Source organism: Aythya marila (assembly GCF_965140915.1).
Source record: "Aythya marila genome assembly, chromosome: 3".
NCBI lineage: Eukaryota > Metazoa > Chordata > Aves > Anseriformes > Anatidae > Aythya > Aythya marila.
In genome coordinates this window covers 18169429-18196486 of record NC_139044.1, presented here as the reverse complement: position 1 = coordinate 18196486, position 27058 = coordinate 18169429, and the positions used below count along the sequence as shown (strand labels likewise).

Genomic DNA, 27058 nt, shown 5'->3' with positions numbered 1-27058 from the left:
TTCTACAGGAATAGGTGTAGAAAGAGAAACTCTGGAGAAACCAAGTACCAACTCCAGTCAACATCACTTCACCCCCCAACAGAGCCTTAATCTGAAGGACTTCATCTCCAGGGTACAGAAATTAGGTAAGATTTAATGATTTTTATGAGCCCAGAAAGATGACAAGGTATCATTGTGTAAAGGAAAAACCTGCATTCAGGCTGGAGTTGTGCAATTACGCTGTTAACTCTTGAGAAAAAAAAAAAAGTCACTTATAGGCCACCTTCTGGAAGGAGCCACTGCTGACTAGTGATTACAGCTCAGAGCAATCCAGGTTTGCTTGTTTAACCATGAGCACTAATTGCCCAGTGGCCATCAGGACAGATCACTAGAAACACAGTTGCCTGTCACTTACCTAAGTTAAATCCACCCGTAGATAAAGCTGCCCCTGGGCAGTCACGTTCTGAACAGCCTGATGAACTGCAGGACCTTTACCTGGGTGCTAGTGCCAGGCTTGGACTAGGATGTGACTTTGTGCTTCATTACCAAGTTTTTATCTGACGAGACCAAGTCATTGCTACAGTGTTCTTCCAGCATCTAACAGACTGGTTCTTAAAATGGACACTTTTTTGTCTACCGTCTGACTGTTGGTAATGTGGCTTTTTTCTAAGAACAGGCAAAAAGCTTGGGATTTGCCTTTACACACTTTACACACATCAAACATGGTCTAAAATCAGAAGGGAAAACTATTTGCTATAATTTTCCAGTCACTTAGGGATATTGAGAAATCTCTGAATATATTGATGTAAAGCCTTCCTGAAAGTAGATTCTGGTGATGTTAGCCATTAAAATCAAGCCCAGGGGGCAACTGGTAGTTATGAAATGTTTTATTTAATTCAAGCACAGAGTTAATGTTGATCAAAATTATGCCAAACAATTTTGCAGCAGTAAGTGCCTTGTGGACTTTCTTCTTTACTTTTGTAGTAGAAGTAGCAGCAGCACACTTGAAAAGCCTTGCAAGGAAATGCACAGTAGAATGAAATATTTTAGCAGAAGGCTCAGCACAAGACTTCAGTCTCCTTCTGTGTTTTTCGTATATTAGGGTTCTCTCTATTGCGGCTTGATGTGCTGTTCTCCTTGTATGAAAAAATCCACCACACACGAATAAGATAGAATAGGAACCAATTTGACAGAAAGGAAATCCAAGAGTCAAAGGAGTTTGTCTTTGACACAACATATGTGAATATGAAAGGCCACTTGTTCAAAAAGTAGGTTACACCACAGAGCATGAAAATCCCTAAGAGCCAGCACTGTGCACAGGTCAAGTGTAGTAGCTGAATTATTTATTTGCTTTCTCAATTAGTGTACTTTTAAGTGTCCAATATTTCTGAAGGCACCCACATGGGATGAGGTACTGCAGCAAAGAGTGAGTTAGAACAGTCAGATTTCTGATCTAATTAATACAAAAGACTGTCTCCACCTTCTGTCCTCACAGCTGCATGAAACATTCAGAGACAAGTAAGAAAATATGGATTCTTTGGGTTTTGTTTTCCCATTTGAATCCCAGTCTTAAATGCCAGTATGTATTCAGGGTACAACACCACCTCTAGTAAGACTGTGACTGCTGAAAACAAAGTAAAATAAAAACAACACACATCATCCCCAACTGCAATACTGAAGCAACAATATAAAGAAACATGATGCAAATCCATGTCTACTAGAAAAAGGCTCTGCCCTTACCTTTTAAGAACCAGGAGCTGTGTACTTAAAACTAACAGAATGGGCTTGTCATCTGCATTATCAGAGTTCTTGCAGCAGGACAGGTCTCCTGCTTGACATTTGCCCAGAGTGCTCATCTTGAGAAGGTGGAGGCAGTCCTGCAAAGCACTAAACATCTGAACATATTCATCTATGGCACAAGTTCTACTCCAGTCTTCCAATGTTGCTGCTTCACAGATGTGCTAATACAGGTCAAGTTTAGGAGCTAACAGTTTAACAATGAGCAGGCAAACAAACACAGGACAGGTCTTTGGAATGAAAAAATCATCTCCCTGCCTAGAGGTCAAAGATTCACTCCCTCCAGAGGACATACTGTCATGGTAAATCTCATGACAGTGCTCTTACAAACAGCGCATGGCACTGCTCACACTGCAAGGCAGCTAGCAAAAGAAATATGTCAATAGGCAAAGAAAAAAAAAAAAGACATCAAGACAGCCTGAAACTTCTGAACTGTTTTATTGCTTTGTGATTATTAGTTGCACTTTGACACAACGTACTTCGGAATAAATTGGCATCTACAACATAATTTAAAAACTTAGTATCTTACAGCTCATATATTGGCACTATAGAGAAAACCCAGAGATTTGTCATTTTGACCCAAGATTAAAAGATAAATAAAATATTTACACCCTTTATTGCTGGCAAGTAAACATTCATTGTGGAAGGCCCTTAAAAACAGTGAACAAAAAACATCAACCTAAGTACCCTCCAAAAATATATAAAAACACTATCAGGTAACTCACTCCTTTCTGAAACTAGACTTTTTTTTGGTGCTTTGGCACTTTTAGGGTCCAAGTGCACAGTAACTCCCTCATCTCATTAGTTAAGGAAAAAGTAACGTGCTTCAGGTGAAAAGAGGAGAGATTCCCACACACCATCCTCCATTCCCACACAAACAGTATTTTCAGCAAAAAAGTGACACTGCTTCAGGATTTAGCACATACCAAGGAGTTTATAAATACTAAAGCATTATAAATACTAAAGCATCTTTTTTAATAAGAACCTTTTTGAATAAATAAATGACAGTTGGTAATAGAGAGCTACATTTGCTTTGGTGATCAGTTATCTATATGCAGCATAAGTTATCTTCATAAGGCAAGCAATGAGATAGCAGACGTGAAGTCCCTGAGGATCAGCAACTCTGTGAAACAAACGTGTTGAACAGTGTGTGTAGACAGCCTGGAAAACAATCAGTCCCAAGGCATCTGCTTTTTGATCTCCAAGCACAGCTGCAGACTACACAATGAATTATTTCTATACCTCTTCTGTAGGCAGGAATTCATAAAAAAAAAAATCAGAATACTTAGCAGACAGTGGTGGGGAATTAGTTCTTCTAATGCTGGACCAAGTGCTCCATCTTGTGTTAGTCCTCAGTATTCAGAAAAAGGCTTTCACTCCCTCCTTGATAATTGCTGGTTGGGCAGAACAGCTTGTAACTTCTGCCTATGAACTACTGTTGTCCATGGTGCCATATGATGGCTGCTCCTTTTGGGCAAGCATCGTCCTTTCTGTAGAATGAGGATGCAAAACTCGGGGGATGTATATCTGAAATCACAAGCGTTAAGGATTTTACTAGTCTCTCAGATTATAATGTTGGGATAATTTACCCAGGATAATTTTTTCCCTTGCCATTCTTCTTTTCATCCATTTTCCCATTCTTCAGCTTAACACCCGAGGCCTTTTGCATGCTACAGGAGGCTTCCTGGTGCACCTCTCACCTGTACACACACAACTTGTAGATGTGGCACAGAGACCTCTACTTCTACTTCAGTCCTACAGCCTTTTTAGTGGCGAGGCAAAGACCTGCTATACATGTCACAACTTTCAAAGTCACAAAGCAGCGGCAACTGACTACATTTGGCTGCTGTCCAGATGTCAGGTACCAGCTGGTGTATGGCCCAGAACAGCATCTAGAGCTGCTGGAAGTAGCATATCTCAACTACTCCTAAAACTTCAGCTGAAGGTACTTCTGGAACACCACCTGGGAACAGTCAAGGAGCCCAACTGCAGAACTCTCTGGTCCCACCAACATATTAGTTTGAATGGACTGTAGGACTTCCATATGTCCTACATAAGCTCTTTGGCAAGCAGGGTGAGAAATTAGGCTTTTCTGAGAATAAGAGAATATTAGTAACTCTTAACTTCTTACAGAAGACGCTGCGACGGTTGGTACATCTGTGTCGCTTCCACTTTCACACTGCATGCCTTCTACCTGTAACCAGTAATCGGGGGGAAAGGGAGAGACAACAAACTGGTAAGTTAAAACAGTATTAAGAGATGGTAAGCACTTGAAAGCCTGCAGAAAGAAATCACAGGGCAGTGCTGGTGCTCTAATGTACAGTTACAATGATCTTGCCTCCATTCTTCTTCCATACTGCTCCCTCTCTTAGATTTGCTTCCTGCTGCCACTGGCACACTTTCTGCTGTGCCAAGTAATCTGCCTCTACTGATCAGCCCTTTTACTCATCTTACTGGAATTAATGTTTGTGGACAGCCATTGCTACTGTCAAGGCAAGAAACAGCCCAACATGACTAGCTGGTGCTACATCAAATACATAGGCAGGTGCTGAAAGGTGCAAGGTATCCATCGCTTACCTTATAATTCAGTGGGCTCAGATGCTTGAAACAGCCAAAACAAGAATAAGCCACACAAATAGCAATTGTGATGTTGACAACCAGGAAGGTAAACATGCTTGTAGGTGCTTTAAAGCCTAGAAAAATATTCAGAAAATTTAATATAAAAATACAGAACAAGAAAGACTCATTCTTGTCTTCCCCATTTTCAGAAGCCTCATGTTTCCTCCTTGGAGGACCGGGCAAGCTACTTCCCACCTCAACTAGGACAACCTGCTTAAGCACAAAGCCCGCTGACTGCTAAAGCTGATTGATGAATGTTATTTTTCCAGCTTTTTTTTCTTTTTTTTTTTTTTTTTTAGAAAGAGGCTAAGGCAGGCAGCTGCAGATCTTGAATGCTAAACAAGACTCGGATCCTTCTTCTCCTCCCTCCTTTATCCTGGACCCACTTCTAAGATGCTTTTAATTAATGATCTGTGAAATGTAATAAGCAGAGTCCATTTATTAAATACAATGGTGGTAACCAAACCAGAGGGCTTGCAAACAGCTCAAAGGGGAAAAAAATTACCTTTACAGATTAAAAGTTATTCCTCCACTACCTCCAAGGGAAATATATATATGAATAATAAGACTGTAGCTTCTCAGAGTAAGAACGGATGAGAAAAAGTTAACCCAGCTGTTTCTAAACTTCTTTGGCCAAAACATGCAATACCAATCTTTTTTTGTTGTTGTGTTGTGTTAACCCCAGCATGTCTAGTGACATAGAACAGACAAGTTTACTGTTTAGTAGGTTATATGAACAGATCTGTGCAGATCTGTTTGAGAAGAGGAAAAAAAGTACATGTTACTTTCAAGCAAGAAAGGGAAATGAAAGAACTTCCCTATGGCTATTCTGGAATCTCCTTTAGAAGAAGCTGTTTTTCTAAGCATCAGTTACATCACTATTTAACCAGCTGTTGAGGAACATCTACATGGAAGCCAACGTATGGAGTGAGCCACAAGGCAAACAGCAGACATCAGGGGAGAAGTCTCCACAGAGCAGTTTTCCCCCACCCTGCATCCTCAGCACTCATCCCTGCCAACAGCTCTAGAGAACCATGGTACTTAGGTGCCCATCGTAGGAGACAGGATGAACTGCTGATACTACTATCCTCTGCTGTGAGGGGCACAGCAGTGGTCTAGGTGTCTGATGGGTAAATGGTATGAAGTTGAGGAAGAAAACAGTAGCTGAGGAAGAAATAGATGACTCTGATGCAGCCTGTCTACTTGCAGTACTGTGGGCAGGAAAGCAATATTTGATCCTGACTCAGAACTGGGATAGAAGTCTTCCTAGCCTTACATTTCTATGAGTGAGAAAATGGAGTATCGCTGTACTCTGCATCCAGAACATCCATTACTGCACCAGGCAAACTATGTAAGTCATTGATTAAGCAATCAAACTTTACACAAAGTGATCAATTTCGCAGATAAGGAAGCAGAGCACTCTTTCCTTTCCTTCCTTCCCCTTGGCTCAAGGAGTAGCAATTAAATGAAAATGTCAAGGTCCTGCCTCTCATCCTAACGCCACTTGGTTGGACAGCCTTGCGCACTGACAAGGCATTGAAGAATACCCAGTTAAACAGTAATTCCATGCTAAACCAAGCCTAACATAGTAATGGAAAATACAGATTGGGTTAAGTTCCACAGCAAATGATGGTCTTGCCACAGACCCAGGACACATTGAGATAAGGATTTCATTTTTACTACACCAGGTTTTCCTTCGTAACAATTAGAGACATGTCAATTGCTGCATATTTTTTTTTCCCTAAAGCATGTTCTAGAAATTCTGTTATTTTAGAGGACATGAATTTGTTCATCCCCTCAGTTGCAGAGATAGACCTCAGAACAAAGGAGAAAAGCTCCCAAGGATATAACTACCACAGTGTCACCTGCTCAACTCCAAAGCTCAACTCCAAAGATGGCCTGAAGCAATAGTTCTGATTGCCTCCACTGGGAACTCTCTCCAAAGTTTTAAAAAAAAAAAAAAAAAAAGAAAATGTTGGCAGACTGTCATTTAACTGCAAGAAAGCTGGAAAAACAGTGTAAACATACTTTGCCATTAGTGCTGTGAGATCAGAGAAGATAAAATACAGTTAGAGTCCAAGGGCTCCCTTCCCAAGAAGGGAAACTCAATTCCTTCAAGCATCACCAGCACTTCTGTTCCATGCCAAGTGCTTCCTCCTACATCATGGGTAAAAAGCTGCAAGCTATCACATACCTTTTCTGATGCCAAAGTTGTTAGTATATTGCAGCCAATACTAATAATGCCAAGTAATTGCAAAATAGAGAACATCTGTGTATTTAAAATGAACTACACTAAACCATGAGTTTTTGAATCAGAGTATGGGGAGGAGAGTCACTATCTCACTGCAGTCTTCCATATAAAGTTTGACAGATGATGTAGAACAAAGGTCTTAGTAGCATTAGCCAATATTTTAAGAATTTTTTCCTAAACAACAGATGTACAACAGAAGTAATAACCAATTCACTCAGGCAAATTCAACTTATATACAGACTGCACAAATGTGTGTAGTGAAGCCAGAGGCCATCTTACTGACAATAACTAATTCTGAACAGACTTTTCTTTAATGTTGGTGTGTTTATTTTTAGTTGTTTTTAAATACTGTCACTCTACAGTCCAATTGGCCAATTCAAACCCTGCAGATTTAGGGAACAACTTCCTGTAAAGTGAAAAAACTGAATGGAACGTGATATTTCAAGTTAACTTACCAGCCATCTATGCCTTCTTCAGAGCATCTTATGCAAACTTGTATAAGCTGCAAATATTGCATACCTCAGTGCAAGAGGTAACCCCCATGACTTCCCATTTACAGAGGCAAAAAGAGAAGCCCATAACACCTATGGAACTTCACATTTCATGTTTAAAAAAGATGGCAAGAGAAGTAGGACTATGTTCTCAGTGAAAAGAGGTAAAGCTTACCCAGTCGCAAAAAGGAGAAAAAATAGAGCCATAAAAGGCAGAGAATTGGAGCTGCAAGGGCCTGATTCACTGCTGCAAAGTGCATCTTCTTTTCCAGCTTGGCAGGGAGATACGCATAGTAGAGGTTGTAGCGGTCAACCATGTGCTTCAGGAGTATATATATTAACCCTGGACGGAAAAAAGGAAGACCCAAGGAGAGGTTGTTGGAGACTTTTCAAGACTTGATAAAAGCAGCAATTCTATGAGGAGATCTACAGCAACAAAGCGACTGAAAATCCAGATCCTAATGGTGGATACAGCCCAAGTATGAATGGAGTACAGCTTCTTGAAAGCAGCCTGCTTCCAAGGTGGTTCATGGGGCAGGGCCAACATCCCCAGGGTTTCACTATCCCTCCTCCCCTTCTCCTCACACTTCTCTGTGGCACCACTTGTACTCCCAGAGTAGAGCCCGAGTTCCTCTCTAGTGCTGGCACATCGGCCCAATCTGTTTGGGTAGGCCTGGTAACTCCCTCACTGCAGTACAGGTAAGGCAGCCTGCAACTTGGAGACCTTCTTGAGGTCCTACAGAAGGACCGCAGCTCTAACTGCACTACAGGGTAGCTGCACTTTACCACATACCCTGAACTAATTAGCTGGTTGTCTAAGCCAGAGTATGGACCTCCAGATACCTTATGCAGCCTGCTTCTCTTAGACCTCAAGAACCCAGAGAGAAAAATAATCCCCTCACAACCAAATCTATCTGAACTCCGATGCTTAACTACTAAAAACCACCACCGGAGCTAGTTGAGACAACACTCAAAAATAAAATAAGCATTTAATATTCATCAAATACAGTTTCAACTTCTAAATGCAGCTCAAGAACTAATTCACCATCTTCTGTCCTATTTTGCCCCACAGGAAGGGATGAGAACTTTAATTAAAGTCCTAGGGATCATCAGCATCTAAACTGTACCAAGAACCTAGAATTGTGCCTTCCTTAACTCCCACTTGCCTCAGCCTCACTCACAATGTCCACAGCTCGTTGGAGAACTTACCAAATGGGACAATGATGGGGCACGTAATGCTATAGGCCATGACGACAGTGAACACACACAACATCCACGCGTACATTGCTCCAAACTCATATTCAAATGCTTGTTGCTAGGAAGGAAGAACAAAACACTTAAATCTCTTGTGTCACCTATCAATTTGTTAGGAGTTAAGACAGATGCACTAAAGCAAGTTCACCTTCTCTTATTCTCTCCCTTTTATAGATCAATTATTGCCCTGAGAGGTACAAACAAACAATTATACATAAGTTTTGTGTGTTTTAAACAGGTACACTCACAGAAAACATGTTACTACTTCCATAGCCTGAAAAAAAAAATCCTTAAGGAAAGTGTTTTCATCTACAAAAAGCAACTACTTAAAACTACAAGGTAGGAAGTAATTGGGCCAAACACAGAATCTTCATCTAACTGCGTATCTGTTCCTTGTGCTGGCTTTCACACTAGGGAAAGCTCAAGATGTCAAAGTTTTGGTACGGTCGGTACTCCTATTTTTTTTTCTAATGCTTGGCTGAACATCTTGGAATGGGAAATCTATAGATATCAGTTCAACCACAGCAAGGCATAACACGCAACAGTTAACAAAAGTGAATGTTTAACATGATTGTTTTAAAATGGACACCCCACCTCCACCCAAGAAAAAAAGAAAAGAAAAAAAAAGGAATGGGGACAGCTGTATACAGGCTTAAGTTCGTATTCCAATACCTTGAATGTCAAGCTGCAAGACAAAACGTCATCTGAAAGTTAAAGTTCACTGCTTAAAATTAGACAGTAAGCATTAATCTGAATGTAGATCTAACCAAATAAAATCAAATAGCACATATTTGATGGCCGATAGAAGAAACTAACTGTGGACAGATCCAAATTTTAAAAACCCTTCAATTTAGAGTATAAAGATAATATCAGAATTCTACTAAAAAATCCAAACCATAAAAATCTGACTTGGAGATACAAAGATTTTGACCATCTCTTACTTGAATAAATACTTCACAGTTAAATATGCTGCAAAGAAGGGCAATACAAACTTGTTACAGGTGAGTGAAATCAAGGCCAAAAAAAGTCAGGACATGATGGTTAGTGGTCTGAAAGATGGGGGCTCCCACTGTTTCTTATAAAAAGCAATTGTTTAATTGCCTCTTGGCTAAGGTGGGGCTCTAATACCTGTTTAATATTTTTTCTTTCTGCTGTGGACTTGGCCATTATCATGCGTATGGTATAAAGGATGAGGCCAGGTAGGCGCAGCAGCTCCATTCCATTGCCAATGAAAGCAGAGGCAATCACGTAGTTCACAAAGAATGCTCCCTGGTCAGGCAAAAAGACACATCTGCAAGGAAAGACATCAGACAGTGACTGGAAAGCACAAAAGCAAATAGAAAAAGATATATCTACAATGGATCTCTATCATCTTTGGAAATCTCTCTCCATAGGTATAAGTACTAGCCACCATAAGAAGTGTCTAAGAAGACTTCTGATAACCTTGTTGAAAAAGAGTACTACGTAACTATAACTGCAGTAAAAGTGTACTTCTATGGAGCCAGTGCAAAATTATCTGTAAGACCAGCTGAGTCACACAGGTTGGATAAGGAATACACTGTTCAAGCAAAGAAACAGCAGTCTGATGGGGTGGCTAATGAGAGCATCACTTGATGGCTACAATGGCAGCTTGAGACAAGATAAGACTAGGAGATAAAATCCCATTACAGGGTAGTAATTCCTACTCATCTTGTAAGTGACTTTGAAATAGCAGTTGAAAACATAATTAAGTCTTAATAACTGCATCCTATTCTTTCCCTACAGCCACCTCGCAAACTAGCCACCATGCTCAGCTCACAGTCACAAGAGCTTCTAATAATCAATACCTGCAAGTGTGCAAGTACTGGCATGAAGACATTTGTATTTCTTAATATCAACAGTGAGTCAATAGATTTCAAAAAAGGAGAACTGTTGAAGCTATTTAGTCCCAGTGAAATTCTTTGGAAGATCCTTCCTTTGTCAATGATACATTAGTACATTATCTGGTCCCCTCACCTGCATTACATCATCCTGCCTTTTCTTGTCTTCTACAAAATTTGTAAGGTTTGGGGAAAATAACTCTTCATAGTAAATATCTGCATGTATTATCTGGCAGGAAAAAAACTATGGACTTCTCCATAGCAAGAGCACCTGCATTCTCTCCTCCCCTTACTTGAAGCTCGATGTCCTCCCTAAGGTACCATCCCTGAGGTAATCTTAAAAAACACTAGCCAAAGTTAGTCAATAGCAAAAAAAGCATCCTAAATAATTGTACAAATTGTTGCTGATACTTACTCCAGCCTAATGGCAGAATCAGATGATTGTCTGTCAAACAGCCAACGGAAGAAAAAATCAAGACTGAAAGAAAGATGGTTAATATAATTAGTGTCCAGAAGCTTAGCATTGTGCAAAATTGCTTCTCTTTCAGTAGTTCAGATCAGGATAACAGATGGGAAAAATTTAATCAAATAATCTGAATACTACTTTAGCTTTATACTTACTGCTGGTCAGATATAGGAAAAAAAAAGATACATAATAAAAGAAATATATCTACTTCATACTGAAGTTCTAAAAATTAATTTTTAGAAGTCAGAATATAGGTAAGACGCATACGTGCTATCCTATTAGCTAGGGACAGTTAAACAGAGTACAGGTCCAGAGAAAGAAAAGAAAAAACTAACTCAGTTATAAGACATACTCAGGAAACTGGGTTCTCAGCTACAACAGCGTGGGCAACTTTCAATTAGCCATTGATCTTCCAGTGTCATAGATTTCTTTGCTACACAAAAAGTGAAACTTCACAAATGTTAAGTGCAATGAGGTCTTCAGATGAAGAACATTGGATTTCAATGTTATACATGTAACATTTCAGTGTGTCACCAGACACTCTGGAAAGGGGTGGGGTACATCAACTGTACCTCAACTAGCAACTAAAAAGCAAGAAATCTGTCATTCGGAAGCTGTCAGAATACCCAAACATTATTCTATTAAACTATAACTTTACCTGGTCAGACCAAGGGAAGGCAGAATCAATACCATGAAGATCAGAAATATGTAGACTTTATGCATCATTATTCTGTTCTCTGCAGATCTGCCAACAGAAAAAGTTAGTAAGAAAATCACATGAAAGACTTCCACACATGAAGGACCTTGCTCAAAGAATGTCAGGACCCACGAGACTTCCAGCTTCCCCTACCATATACACCACTACAAGATACTTGTGAAAGAAACCCCTTTGGGATATTCACTGATTTCAACCAAGCAGGCTCTCAGTATCATCTTGGGCATAGAAAGCATTTCAGAACATTAGTCCAGATGCAGTGCTAAGAAAACTACCACTCTGTACCACAAGCAAGGGGATGAGCACCAGTCTGGTCCCTCTTGTAATGATACTCACATCTCTCAGCAGCTTGTAAACAAACTGCTCTTCAAATATTGTGCTAAGAAGGATTAGGCAGTTTGTTGAAGGGCACCAGAACCAAGAAACTAGACACTCAGACAAGCTACTTAATTATACTTGCCAGGAGTCAAGACTTGGGAACATAACGCTACTAATATTATACCCTCCTACAGTAGTAGGAACATCTTTCTAGAGACACGTTGTCAGAAAAGCACAGAAATGCCATAAACAATTCAGACTCTTTTAAAGATGCTGTCTCATACAGCATTAAAACCAGAGATTTTTATAGGATCACATGGCCACTGGGTACTATGGGACACACCAGTTAGTATAATTATACTAAGGCTTAAAATCAGGTCTTTAGGTCTTTCGGAACACCACTAACAATATCCAGTAGCACTGATTTGAGCACTGTTACATCTGATCATTTTTTCCATGTGAAACAAACATGAAGAAGGATGTCCTTCTTTTAGTTAGCATGCCAGCATTTGAAGCGCTTTTTCTTGAAGAAGGATTGAGGGACTCAGAGGGTGGTGAGGCACTGGAACAGATTGCCCAGACAGGTTGGGGATGCCCCATCCCTGGAGGTGTTCAAGACCAGGTTAGATGACGCCTCAGGCAACCTGATCCAGTGGGTGGCAGCCCTACCCACGGCAGGGGGGTTGGAACTAGATGGTTTTTGAGGTCCCTTCCAACCCAAGCTGTTCTACGATATGATTCTATCATGACTCTTATGTTCTCAGCCTGGAGAGGTTCCAAACCCACACTTCCTACCTTCCCAGACAGTGAGCTAGTTACAGGGTCAGAGGTATTACCCATACTCGTGTTGAAGATACATTTCTTTCCAAGTAAGTTTTAAGCACAATGTATATGTGATGAGGGAGCATAAGCAAATCATGTGGTTGAATCTGTAATTAATACAGCAAGTGTAATAATTCCAAAGTGTTCAGTGTTGCATTAGAAAGTGATGAGAACATGATATTCCTGGCTATGAGAGATCTGGAGATTTAAAAGCACCATGAAAGATAAGCACTTTCTCCATTTGTTCTAGTAGTACATCTAAGACCAAAACAGAGGAAGATCTTGCTTACTTTGTCCAGTGGGACTCCAGCAATGTTGAGTAATAGACAATTGTTGGTAGCAAAGCTGAGAAGGACCAAAGCAAGAGCGTTGGGAAAAACTGACTGATGATGGGATTCTAATTGGGGGAAAAAAATAAATAAATAAAGGTGTTAAAAATATTTTAATGCAGCTGTGATAGAAGAACAGAGGCTACACTAATTAGCCTTTTGTAAATTATAGCAGGTTGGACTGTGAAAATCATATTCAGATGCAGACTTAGAATGAAGCAGAGCTCATGTGCAAAACAGGAAACAGGTGTAGGATTGGGATTAAATTCCATGAGGGTGAAGTCTCACAAGTAGCTTTTATGTAGTTTATACCACCTTGGGGAAATATCTAATATGAACAGTTTGTAAGAGATTTCAGCTGAAGTTAGACTAGGACCAGATATACGTGACATCCTGGTTTTCAATCCAGTAAGCAAAATAAAACCATGGCATTTTACTTTAGAGTTTAAAAATCTGAATTCCCCTCTTCTCGTCATAAAAATCAAAATACAAGTTGGACGTGAAATTCCATTTTTGGCAAAAGGTTTTATATTTTAAATATTTAAAGATAGAAAACTTTGGAATGCAACTTTTACTACAAATAAAAAAAAAATTATATAATAAAGTTTCAGATGAAATTATCCAGCCTACTATCAAAGAACAAAAGAGGACCAAGGACCTGATTCTAGACATGCACTTTTTAATCAGAAGCTACACTAAGCAATTCTGAGAATTTCAACTGAATGTAGCTTATAGACATTATTTTGTTTTCTTATTATACACCTATCCATTTAGTAACGCTTTTGGTCTGAAATACAGCTATATCCAAACATAGTGATACTCACGTTAAGGTAGTGAATAGGTTTAGTGACATTGAACTTGTCCATGGTTGAAATGATTATGGATGGAGTGGTAAGAAAAAACAGCACGATAAAAAGAAAGAAATTAATGCAAAACCATCTAAACCACCATTTGAAACCATGCACCGAAAGATTATTCCTGCCAAAAAAAAAAAAGACAAAAACAGATAAATATATATATATATATATATATGTAATAGCAAATGCTTACTATCAAGTAATACGTGGCACTACTATTTCTAAAGCAGGCTTTCATATTCTCAAAGCTAAATAACAAAGCACTACAGAAGTTCCAGTTGCTGTTAGAAATAATGAAAACAGAGCAACCTTTCTTGAACGATAACATAACTTACACTTTCAAAATTTTTATAACACTTAAATACAATGTCCAAAGTAGTTAAGCTTTAGGATGAAACACTTTCTGTTTAGTATTTCCACATTATTAAACTGTGAAAGTTAGAACGAGATTGCAACTATACAGAGAAGTTCAGCAAGGAGAACAGCTATCAGAAGCAGAATCTACCAAGAAACGCTGATTTATATAAAAACACACAAAAAACACCCAACTGAAACATCCAACTGCACCCACAGCAACCACAGGTCTTAACCAGGCAGTGTTCTTAATGTTTTCTGAAACAGTTCCCAAAAGGACTGTAATGATTTGAACCTCAGCCAAAGCCAAGCATTACGAACAGACAAAGCAGGAATAGAGGCTCATTATCATTCCCTCTACTGACAACTCTCACATTGAGCCTAGGTAAGTAACGTGGCAAACTCCTTATTTTCAGGGGAAAAGCCAAACAATGAGTATTTTTTGTCTTATTTGCAGTTTCAGTTTGGGCAATAGAAATGTCACAACAATTTTTCTGTCATATGACCTGAAGATTACATTGGTGCCATCCTAAGTTATTTACAAAGCAACTGGAAAACATTTAGTCATTTTTAGCCTCTAAGCATGACAGAAGACCGCACAGGAACAGCTTGATTCAAAAAGCACTTATCTGTTTTCACACACTCTCCTAAGTAAAGTCTGTGAAATTTACTGGGTCAGTAAAAAAGATGTTGGAAAACAGACCATAGTTCAGAGCGAATCAAGCTGTACTTGTCCTGTGGCATTGCCAAAAATATATATTGTGTATATATATATACACACACACACATACATGCACATACTTGAGGAATACTCAGCACTAACACCAAATTCCTTGCCTCATACCTCAACAGTAGATATATATTAACCTCAAAAAATAGAAAGGAGGAGGTAGAGACTAATTAAAAAAATAAAAACAGCTTTAAAAAAAAAATCAAAATTAAGAACTGCAAGTACCAGAACTTCATTGTGGTAAAACTCTATAGTCAACCTCTGAGAGATATCCCCAAGGTCAATGAAGAGCACCATTAATGGAAATAACAATTCACACCAGCCACATGGAAACATTCCATAAAGTTTCAGTTTAGGGTTACAGAAAAATGCACTTAGACCCCTTCTCCTGTCTCCATTCTACACCTGCACTATCATAAATAAATTGTGGAAGACAGGAATCTTACCAACATATATTCTCAGGATATGGAGCATATTTAACCTTCCAGTTTGATATGTGCAGCTCCTTGCTGTAGGGTGATGGCTGTGGTTCTCCTTTACAATTAAAGCCCTCACATTTGCATGCATTGAAGTCCTTAAGGATGCTGTAAGGAGGGAAACAAGAGGAGGATTTTTCCAATTTTTTACACCTGAAAACACTGCATATATAGAGGAAGACTGGCAATAGTGAAAAGAGTTTGCGGTGCTGTTTTTTTTCCCCTTTTAATAACTAGAGATTGAGAATGCATTTAAATGAAATGGTTATTATCTGATTGTAACATCATCTCATGTATGTAAACAGTTACTACCACAGACCTTTGATAACTGACAAAACTGGAAAACAAAAAAGCAATCTTGATTTGAGCTGTTCAGTGTTTCTATTAAGACTAATGGCAGCAGTGGTTCATATTAAAAAAAAGTCCGAGAGCATCAGGAGAAAAAGACAGTTCCCCAACACCTCTTACATAACAACAACTTTTCTCAAGTCATAGCAGAGTGAACAATTAGTCTACACTACTTCATTACACCAATACAAAATCTAGCCATCTTTGCATTTCGTAGAATTTTGGTATCCTCACAATTCACAATAATAACCTTTTGCCTGTTCTCAAAATAATCACAACATTTAGTTTTATCTTCTAATATTTTGAGTTGAATATCAATGTATTTAAACCACATTGAAACATGGCCAGAATAAATGCTCTAAAAGATTTCTCAAAACACACCAACAGAAGTGATAAGCATATATTCAGAGACAATACAACTGTGTGCAAGTTACAGTGTAAAAGGTTCTACTCCAGATAAACACCATTTCACTAGCATAGAAACAGTATACATGTACATTGTATTCGAACGAGTGGACTGTAAAATTCCTGAACATGCTTTTTTCTAAGTCATGCTCTTAACGTAAAGAAAATAGAGAACCACACAGACACCAAACAAAACAATAGAAGACAAAACAGATTTTTACCTTACCAGAATTCAAGTAGCGATGTAAAACTGTAAATACTTGCTGCTGCAAGATGCTAAGAAAGTTTTTCGATACTTCGATAGCTTGTTTTTAAAGAGTAAATATGAAGCAAGCTTTAGCAATTCCAACCACACTACACCAACATGAGCACCAACTTCAATCCAGCTTCTACAGCTACCTGACTCCATGAACATCAGTCCTGGCTTCCAGCTTCCTCCACCCTATTTTATTTCAGGGCTCTGTGGGGCAGAGACCACTAGTGGCACCATATGACTTTCTAATCTGATGGTAGCCTCAGCTCCTTCTGTAATCTAGTTTTCCAAAGAATATAATCCACTGCAAGCTAAACAAGCTAAAATATGTTCCATTCTTAGTAACTCCAACTCAGATGCCTGCAGTGCAATTCAGAACACATGTCCGAGAAGAAATTATCCTATCAAAATTAAAAACAAGAAATGAACAGCTAGAGAAAGAACCTCAGTGCTTATTTTTCCTTTTAGATTCACATCTTAAAGCATTAATTCATGCTCTAGAATCTCAAAGTACAGTATGTAACATCACAAAAACAGAAGGGCAGATTTCATCACATAATTAATAGTCGGTTAAAGAGCAGCATGCAAAGTTTTTCCAGCACCTCAAATCCTTGAAATCCTACACCCTGGAGTTCCCTGAAAAGAGCCTGAAAGACTGGCTCTCTACTATGACTTGAGGGTCAAAAGAACACAGACAATTTAAACTAGAAATGCTATGAAGAATTAAAAAAAACAAACATGTGTTATGCCTGTATTACAAATATTACTCTGCTTCCCTTTAATCACTTTGTGCTAGTAAGAGATGCTCACAAACTGCTAAACAAAATGGCAGCTTACATGCATTTTCTCTACAAACAACTAAATAAAAGGGGCTGAACACCTTCTGATAATAGGTCTACACACGTATCTATAGTAAAAGGTAAGAAATACACATACAGTAAAATCCAAAGGCAAACAGATTTTGAGGGTCATAAGCAATCTACAAGCAAAAAAGGAATATTGAAACAGATTGTGCCACATAACCCTCCATCATCTTGCAAAGAAGTATTACTAAAACCTAGAATAGCTTTAAAAATGTCATAGCTTTAAAAATATCTTTTTTGAATTGTCTTATCCTAGCTTATCTAACAACTTGCTTATTCACCACACTTTTTAAAAACACGTACTCACGCAGATTTATAGACACATACACAACATAAAAAGACTGAGCGCATGGACACACACATACTTTTCATTAAATCTTGCACATCAAGTTATTAAGCTTTCTATTTATTTACAGACACTCAAAGCTGGAAACTTCAGTTTCTCCTCTTTACTCTGCCTGGTTCTTTGCCAACACCAAACATCCAGAAACTACCTTTAAAACAAAAATAATTAAGCACTGATGGCCAGGTCAGTCACTAACTACTTCGTTGAGATTACTAACTAGCAGTATAATTGGCACCCATTGTGATAGATTGGTAACTTGCACAGTAGAAAATGGAAAAATCAGTAATCCACATTCAAGATCCAACTAGTCTGGCCTACTACTAGCCTAGACTGATGCATCCCACACAGAAGAGAAAGTTCCTTATACCAATAAATGTCTAGAGCCATTTAGTCTCTTAGCATCTAAATTGTTTGTTTGAAATATAGAGGCTTAACGCACACTTACAGGGAAACTTACCAGTAAGCAGAGCAGACCAAATCCACAGGATGGTGAAGAATAAGAAAGGAAGAAGAACCAACATAAGCACACAAGCAACATAAATCAGATCAGATTAGTAGTACTATTACAGTTAAAACAGACCAAAGACAACAGCAGACAAAACTTACTAGGTTGCCATGGATTTCTCTTGAAATGTTACAAATGCCATTCCCAGTGGTTTATTTCGAACAGCTTGTTCCTCCTCTGAGAATTCTTCCATCAGTGCATTTGTAACTCTAGTATAATAATCTACAGCATCCTCCTGTTGGGAAATTGAGGACTTACTGTTACATCCAAGTATCAGATGGCTAATACCTTCATTAAAATACAGTTTACACAAACCATAGCCCCTCTTCCTTACACTAATTCCAGAAATTACAAATCACATCACTGCACAAAGACAAACAACCAGAAGGGGTTTTTTGTGTACTTCTGTTTTTGCACTAAGATTAAACCTCAAAAATTTTAAGGCACTCCTGTTCCCTACTGTAAAAGAACATGAAAGATGAGCTCCCTGCAATACATAATTATCTTCTGAAGTTCAACAATATGTTACACAAAAAACAGTCTTCTCTACTCCTATATTAATCTTCCCAGCCACAAGTAAGAATGAACGTTATCTCTTACCCTTTCACATCCTCTCATTTCACAGCAGCAGAACTGACCACATGGCTTCGGGTTGATTTGGACGCGCTTGCCGTGCTTCTGATGCAGATGCTTATAGTAAGTCAGGCTTTTTTCTGCCTGTTTCCTAGATAGAAAAATACATCCAAAACATTTTGCAAGAGAACAGTATCAACAGCAAATTATCCCCAAGAGAAAATATTACGTCAAGGACTCGTAACAAATCAAAGATACTCATATATCTTATTTTGTCTACTTCATACAATTTATTTTCAAACCTATAATATCATGAGTCTACACTTGTTGTGAGGTTCCAGAAGGAAAAGTTGTTATTGTATAGCCCAGAAAACAACCCTTTTTCCTTCTGTGTCCAAGATCTCTGAGCAAAGCAAAGGTCTGCTACAGTTTCTAATTACTAATGCAACAGCTCTGTTTTCCACTTTGTACTGCCCAAACAAACCAAAACAAACAAACAAACAAAAACAAACAGCTACAGCTCACTTCAAAATACAGCTGAATCTAACTGAATACCAGACCAGAACTTTAAGAGCAGAAAGCAGTTCTAGTATATGCAAGCTTAGTACTACTTGTAAAAATTGATTGAGGACTGGCAAAACATTCATAAAATTATTCCAAACTCAGATATATTACAAAAAGAGTACCTTTTTTTAAATAGATAAATAAGCCTGGCTACATCATAACACAGCTGGACCTCCAGCACAGAGCAGCTTGGGTAGGCAGCGCTGAAAAGGAAGCACTACGTGAGAAAAGACAGTACACTGAAGAAACTTTTTCAAAGAGCATCACTGATATCTAAATGACATCTCAATGGTGTACCACAGAGAGGAGACTTTCACGGAGACAGATGCTGAAAGTTACTTGAATGAGATGTGCAGCATTATTCCCAAATAAAAGCCACCTGGGAGCATTAATGGTAAGCATGGATATGCAGCCACTTTTTTAGATTCTAATATTCAGATCAGCTATCTAGCTTTATTGAAATATAGTATCTTCCCTTCTATTCTCAATTATTTCTAAGTAATAAATACACTTAGAAAAGATGGATACTATAACATGGATTTGAAACAATGCAAGAGTCAAAAAATATTTGTTTGGACAGGTAGAACTACCAGGATAATTTTAAATCACCTGTTCCTAGTGATACTAGTCAAGCACAGAACTTACTTGAAATGACATTGTATGGTGTCTCGATTTGCATTTTTTGGAAGACCAGTTATAAACAACGTGCATTTTACCTGAAAAAGAAAAAAAAAAATCCTATTTTGAGAAACCAACTGTATGACTAAGGAGAAAAGAATATGAGGAAGGAATTGACATAGCACAGGTAGCTAAGTTTTAGAGGGGGAAAAAAATTTAAAAAGTAGGATGCTCTGATTTTGATGGAAGCTGCACCTATTCAAGACAGCAACACATTTACCTTCTATACTAGTTGAAGATGCATCAAAATTTCACAAGTCCCTCCCCACTCCTTGTCTCTCCAGCCATGTTTCACAATTCACTCAGTGCAGTTTTGCTTTCAGTAAATTCCCCTCACACTTGCATCACATTCTAGCAAGGAGGAAGCATCTTAGCAATTTACTTTTTTAACACTATTCACTTTCAAACACTTAAAAAAAAAAAAAAACAACACAAACTTACTATGTTTTCTTCTTTATATGTGACTGCCTTCATGTGATGTCTCATGAAGACAACAGTCAGAATCAGGTAAACAACAGCAAAAAATGTGTGCAGCCAAAGAAGATCGTTACTGTTGGACAAAATGTTATGAATGTGAGAAACAGAAACAACGAATTGTCCTACTGATACAAACAGCCATCAAAACCTTTCTTTGAACACCATCATAAAAAAGTAATAACTGGTAAATAGTCATACCCATGAAGATGCTTGGACAGCCACTAGGGTTACCCATAGCATTTTACAATAAACAGTAAATGAAATTGCAAAGAAAACCACTATTCTATAGCATGGACCTTTTAGGAGGCATTTGGCTTGTGCCTTTGCGTTCAGATTATCAATAGTACACCCCACAGTATTTGCCAAAATGTATTTTATTGGCATAACCACACTTTGTGCATAATTGAACTCCCCTTGAAGACAATCCTTACCCAAAATGAAAATAACCCAATACAGGGAGTAAACATTGCTTCTCTGATAGCTTGTTCCTCCAAACTTAGAAAAGTTTGGTTCTATGAACAGCTCTTCATTTTTGTGAAGAGCATTAATAATTACAGTTAACTTAAGATGCAGGAATCTATTTTGCAGATAAAAAACAACCAAAAGTCTCCACTAGTTACTAGGAATCATAATGTGGTTAGAAAAAATGAAGTGCATTGGCAGAAATTCTATTGGACATAAGAGCATAGATAGATTTTTTTTTGATCAAGTAATACAACACAGAAAAAACATATAGCCTTGTATTTCAACTATTGTATAGGTTTAAAAAATTAGAAGTTTAACAGTGGTCTCAAATGAGACAGACACATGCAAATCCAGTGTAACTCAAATGATTTGAATTCTCTTATGTTACAGTAAAGCTGTCAGCTTTATTTCCCTTTCTGCACCATGGTTTCTTTCAACAAGGAAATTTCTGAAAATAATATTGTTAAATGTGTGAACATTAGCCAAGAAAAGCACATGGTATAGGAAGTAAGAGCTGAGAGTAGAAGCCAAGTTTCTAGATTTCTTATCAGTGCTGTAATGCGTAGCCTGAAGCAGAACACATCCCAGTTTCAGTTGATGATGCTTAAATAAGTAATTCCTACCCTGTGAGCCATGTTGCAAGTATCAATTCATTGTGTTTAGAGACTATGGTAGGAAAGAGACATAAGCATAAAAGTACTCTGCAGCATTTACTTACCCAGTTTCTAAATTTTGTATAGTTGTTCTTCCAAAACTATAGGGATCTTTAACTAAGAACAAAAACAAGTATCATAATTAACTGGTGCAAAATTCACATGCAAACTATGAGAAAGCCAGCTTTTCTCTTTTTAAAATATTGATCTATTCAACATTGAATATATTCAGAATCATAATCAATGCTGGTTTGCAATATTGCATTTTAAAGTTGGCAAAAGTGTGCAAGTAATAAACCACTTTCAACCTATCAAGAGAAATAATAATTTTTAAGATCTGAATACCAGATCTTTGCAGCCTGTCCCCCTCTCCTCTAAGTCTCTGTTCACATCCAATTAACAATACTGTTTAGGGTTTAGAATCCGTTTCCTTCACATTCTTATTTCATCTTCACTGATTTCTCTTCTCTGACAGTTTTTTTAAACTGCATGAATTCAGTGCTTAAAGAACAATACCGATAACCTTACTGAGGTCAAAAATGAGAAAATTTATATGGCTTTGCTTCTTCGACTATCAGATATTTGAAAAGTGATCATTCAAGTGACTGAAAATTGAGTATACGTTCAAAGGAGAAAGAGATATAGTATATCTGAAAAGCTAAATGATCTTTTAGCACCGACTATTACAAGTTAAACCATCACAACAGAAAGAACTGCACATGCATAAACAATGTACAAACACTTACCAAGTAGATCACCTGATAAGTTGACAGGCAGTATGACACCCACAGACAAAACACTGACAGCAATCAACAAACAGATGATGTGACGCTGGAAGGCAAGGTAATGTATGGCATCTTCACCACATCTGTCATGAATCTCATCATCACTACACCATTGACAGAAAAGCACAAAGGTCAGTCTACTCAGTATTTCTGGAGTTTTTGTTTTCTGTGTCATTTTGTTTCTTAAACATACATTATTCTCTCAGTCTACCCAATGACTTTCAGTTTTCAACATGGTTGCGTTCCTTCACACAAAAGTTTAACTTCAAGTTCCAAGTGTCTTCTTGCACAGTACCAACATATGAAAATTAACATAGGGGAATTTAAGATAGAAACAAGTAATCTGAAAAGGAAATATGCATACAACATCCTTTTATCAAGCTAGAGATGACAAAGACATCTGCCATGACTTCCTGTTTTAAGACAGTCACAGGGTTGTAAGTCTAACTCAAATTTTAGGAACACGCTGTGACAGCATTCATTCATCTCAATTTCCATGAGGAAAATGATAACAGAACCACCTTACTCTCATGCCTCCCAATTAACAGAAGGTATTAATACGTTTCCAAAAGAACTGTCATCTACCTCTTTTCAGCAAGACAGATGAGTAAAATATTAGTTCTTAGAAAAGGAAGGAACTGAACTAGCGAAAACAGAGAGACAGGCTCAAACCCCATCCCTTTCTTGTTTCAATGTATCTAAGCTAGGAATTGGTTAAAAAAATAAATAAATCACAGTTTACTAAGCCCAAAGGGATATAGAGAACAAATATCACATGTCTAACGCTCAGTTTCTTGGAGACAGTGGAATTGGCTTTTCCTTGTTAGTCAATTCCAGCCCCAACTAAACCAACAGTCTCCATAAAAACCCTTGCAGGGAAAGCCTGTCACCTACCCAAGGCCCTACTTGCTTCAAACAGCGATCACCCATGCAGTACTGTTTGAAGGGTAAAAGCCTAAAGCCTGGTTATCAGAACCCATACAAAAGCCATAGACTCACTTCAGTTCAAGATCTGTTCCTTAATCAGGAAGTCCCTATACTGCTAAAAGAAAGGCAACTGTATCCTGTATTCCTATGTGGTCACCTTGTTTTCATATTCTTTTTCCTACTATTGCCCACCCCACTGGAGGCACATATTGTTTGTATTAAATTCTATCTATACAGGGGAAGGAAAAAAAAAGTGCAGAAAGTTCACTACTTTTTCATATACTTACTGCATCCGAAAAGCAGCGGTCATCCAAGAACAAAACCCCTATAAAGAAAGATGTTTTAGGAGCCAACATAGAAAAACATAGTCTCTAATCTGTACAATTGAGGGAAGCATTTCTATTTCTATTAAAGCCAATTTCTTAGCTAAAAAACTTGCAGCATTACTCCAAAATCATTGTTTAGAAACATACAGAAAGATATCTATTACTTTACATATTTTTAAAGGGTTCTTTGTAACATCTGCCTTCAGAGAGTATTTAAGACATTAGTGGATGGTGGTGGAAGATTATTTGCTTGGACTTTTAAAATTTATGAAGTGTGTCTAGATCCCATCTCTGAACAAAAATCACAATTTAATCTTGTAATGAAAATTGGTTTCTAATGCACTGTTTTAAACAGGTGATTTCCCCCTGCCAAAAAAAAAAAAAAAAAAAAACACACACAGAAAACACATTTTCAGAGACCCCAGTTTCAAGGATAAGCTACACGTGAGTCTCATACAAGTTAATCTCTTAAACTGAAGTTAGAAGCCACACAGTGATGTAAAGCTAGATAAGAAGCCTTTCAATTAATTTCAAGTCCTCCTATGAAACTGTACAGCAGAGATCACATCCCACTGCATGTTCTGTATGGTTAAAAAAGCTAAAGCCCTCTTTCTTGAAAGGCCTATTTTTCAAGTTAATAATATTTAAATAATTACACGTTTTTATTCAAGAGTTTCAGTGATATAATTGCTTTGAAGTTGCTTTTTAAAGTCTACTTTTAAAGTAGATGGCATTATTACTAGTCTCACGCTTTCATCCATTTTTCTTTTTCCATGAGAAAAAAAAAAGTACTATGAAGATCAACTAGGTTTTATTTACAATGTTAAAATAATGTAGCTTTTTGAACTGTTATTTAAGTACATATTTCACAGTCCATTTCCCCACCTTTTTGAAACAGTAACGTACAATCCCTCTCCCAGATAAGAGAGTTACTTGAAAACAATGCTGACAGAAGATCCTGGTTTATGATATGTCAATAGTTTGTCAGAAAATGGAGATTCCATACAGTTCTATAAAAACAGCACATGATGTATTACTAATTTTTCACACTTGAAAGCTATCTACATGCAGTGACTGGTTCATTGGGCTAGGTGCAACGGCAAACCACAGCCGATTCCATTACACAGTTTATATCTAAAAAAATACCAAAACTCTAGAATACTTACACTGTCATATTCAAGAGCTTCAGGTACCAATGAAGATACTGACAACCGGTTGTATCTCAATTCACTGAAATAAAAACATCATTTAATTTAAGTATCTTTAATAGCAGATGCTGAAATTCCATAGAATTATTTCAACTTCAACTATTTTGAAGTAACTAAGTGAAGTAGTAGTAAAATACTTTTCCCTCTTACGAAGGCTGCGGCTTTCACTTTTCGTGCATATGCTACACAGAAGCTTGTACTGCATCTCATGTTCCTAAGTTAGTACTTGTGAGCTCCTGAAGCGAGTGTGTAACTGAACTAGAAATAGAACTGTATGTTTTATTCAAGTATTAAATTGAAGTCACATAAAAAAATGCAAAACAGGTTTTAAGCCTAGGCAAGATCAATTCTGCAAGCTAGTTTCCTGCTCAGATACTCCTGCTCACACTTTTTTCCCCTCCACCTCTCTTCCTTTTATCTTAGAGCCATTTCTCAGAATTTCCCTGCAAAATTCAGTCCTTTAACTGCAAGAACTCCTCATGCAAATTCGGTCTTGTAGCAAGGCTAAAAACAATTAGGAAGTCTGTAGGTCTCAAAAACAGCAAAGTACCTGTTTTCAGTTTGTTGCTAAAAACAAATGTTGCAATGTTGATATGCCCATGATTACAGTATTCCTAGGTCACTATCCCACAGGGATAACAATGTAGACTCCCACCTGTCTGACTCAAACATCTGGTTGTGGATCTCTGTGGATCCCTACAGCCCACTAGGAAGCCTGTACCGGAGCATCTTCATTCCTGCTACCTGAGCTAGCTAGATTAACGCTGTCTCAATTATTGTCCATCTTTTTTGCTGCATCCACTTTTCACACTCGTACGTGGATACAGACTAAGAAAACCACACTTGGAGCCACTTCCTTTTGCTTAATTGCAGATTACCACAACTTAGATATAACATTAATATCAGCAGGAGCCTCACTGGTAATCTTCTGCCACTTCATAAAAACATGACTAGCTTTTAAACATCTCAAGAGATCACCTTGTATAAACAATATTTAAAATAAATAAAAAGCTGAGATGCAGTTATCACTTAAAAAAAAAAAAATCAGTGAAGAATTTCAGAAACTCATAACAAGACTTTTTTTTTTTTTTTTTGAAATTCTTCAGACTTATTATGATACAGTCTGCATAGGGAGCTCTGGGAAGATACCTGAACCAGGACAAGCACAAGTTAATATCCTTCTATTACAGAAACACTGTAAACATTAACAAGCAGTTATGTGATTTGCTAGCAGACAAACAGCCTATTATTTTTTATTTTTTTATTTTTTAACTTCCACTTCCTTAACCCACGACAAAGGAATGAGATTTACAATGACAATAGCAAATACGGTTTTATTAACTGACACTGCAAAGGGGAACTCTGTGAGTAGTACGTATTTCAAACAAAGCAGCACGACAATGTTTTTAACAAATATGTATGTGATTACAAGCACATCTAAGTGATAAAAATTAATGTAATTTAAGCCCTATTTACTCTATTAACTTCCACGGTCCCCAACAGGTTTCAAGAAATCAATCCAATTTTGTATCTTTTTACCTTTCAGTTTCTGACACCAGAGCAACACGACCGTAGTCCCAGAATCTCTTTCTTATAGTGGAAAAGAGAAACATGAAAATCTAGAAAAGAAAAAGAAAGATCTTTGAATATTTGTTTTCAATTTCATAACCATTATTCTATAGGTACTGTCAAAAATGCTGTCCTAGCTCTTAAACCAACTTGCCTGGGACACGAGGGCCAGAACAGCTACTTTGCTGTTCTAATTTATGAAGGAAGACTTCTGAACGTAGTATTTCCAAACTGAATACTGATAAAGGTTTGTAACAGTCAGGAAAACTAGCAAGTAGTAGTTGACAGAAAGTCCAAACTTTCATAAATACACCTTTACTGTTTTTCTTTACTCCCACACAAAACTACAATGGAAGACTTGCAATGAATTGTGTGGTTTTTTTTAAACAGCAGTGTAATCAGCTGTAGGGGGGTGGGGGTCAACTATTTTCTCAAGTATGAGAATTATTTAGTATCCTTCTCAGTAATAACACATTATAACTCAAACCCCAGAAACTTATAGTTGATTTCTCCAATGGATTTTTGCTCTCCCCCCTATATTTTCACATTTTGAAAGAGGCTAGGAAAACAAGAAAAAAAAAAATCACTATTTATTTCACAGATGCATAGGATTTTTTAATTTCTTAAAAAGACCTTGCTCTGTATGAAGCAACAACGCAGAACTAACAAAGCCTGTTCCCTAAACATATGTTAACACCTACACTCTCACCTTCTAGCCCCTCCTACATCCCATACCTGTTTGGCTAGGAAGTAGTGCCAGTAATGCAACTTATTTCAAGCTCTGCAAGTACCAACT

At 37.7% G+C, this 27058-nt stretch overlaps 1 protein-coding gene across 2 annotated transcripts in view; it reads right to left on the bottom strand.

Moving 5' to 3' along the window:
- Nucleotides 1–942: 942 nt before the first annotated feature.
- TMEM63A (transmembrane protein 63A) overlaps nucleotides 943–27058 on the bottom strand; it is a 27998-nt gene continuing 1882 nt past the window's right edge. The window contains exons 4-24 of one of the 2 annotated variants that reach the window (XM_082756262.1): nucleotides 26233–26312; nucleotides 24652–24715; nucleotides 23447–23484; nucleotides 22194–22336; nucleotides 21513–21564; nucleotides 20294–20402; nucleotides 19820–19890; nucleotides 19297–19377; nucleotides 18638–18761; nucleotides 18139–18272; nucleotides 15288–15425; nucleotides 13725–13878; nucleotides 12862–12968; nucleotides 11375–11461; nucleotides 10666–10728; nucleotides 9520–9682; nucleotides 8347–8452; nucleotides 7313–7480; nucleotides 4354–4469; nucleotides 3901–3970; nucleotides 943–3303 (exon numbers count right to left, since the gene is read on the bottom strand). In XM_082756262.1, coding sequence (XP_082612388.1) covers nucleotides 3209–3303; nucleotides 3901–3970; nucleotides 4354–4469; nucleotides 7313–7480; nucleotides 8347–8452; nucleotides 9520–9682; nucleotides 10666–10728; nucleotides 11375–11461; nucleotides 12862–12968; nucleotides 13725–13878; nucleotides 15288–15425; nucleotides 18139–18272; nucleotides 18638–18761; nucleotides 19297–19377; nucleotides 19820–19890; nucleotides 20294–20402; nucleotides 21513–21564; nucleotides 22194–22336; nucleotides 23447–23484; nucleotides 24652–24715; nucleotides 26233–26312 — 2163 coding nt within the window. In that variant the 3' untranslated portion in view covers nucleotides 943–3208. The remainder of the gene's footprint in view (nucleotides 3304–3900; nucleotides 3971–4353; nucleotides 4470–7312; nucleotides 7481–8346; nucleotides 8453–9519; nucleotides 9683–10665; nucleotides 10729–11374; nucleotides 11462–12861; nucleotides 12969–13724; nucleotides 13879–15287; nucleotides 15426–18138; nucleotides 18273–18637; nucleotides 18762–19296; nucleotides 19378–19819; nucleotides 19891–20293; nucleotides 20403–21512; nucleotides 21565–22193; nucleotides 22337–23446; nucleotides 23485–24651; nucleotides 24716–26232; nucleotides 26313–27058) is intronic. The other variant, XM_082756261.1, reaches the window with a different exon arrangement.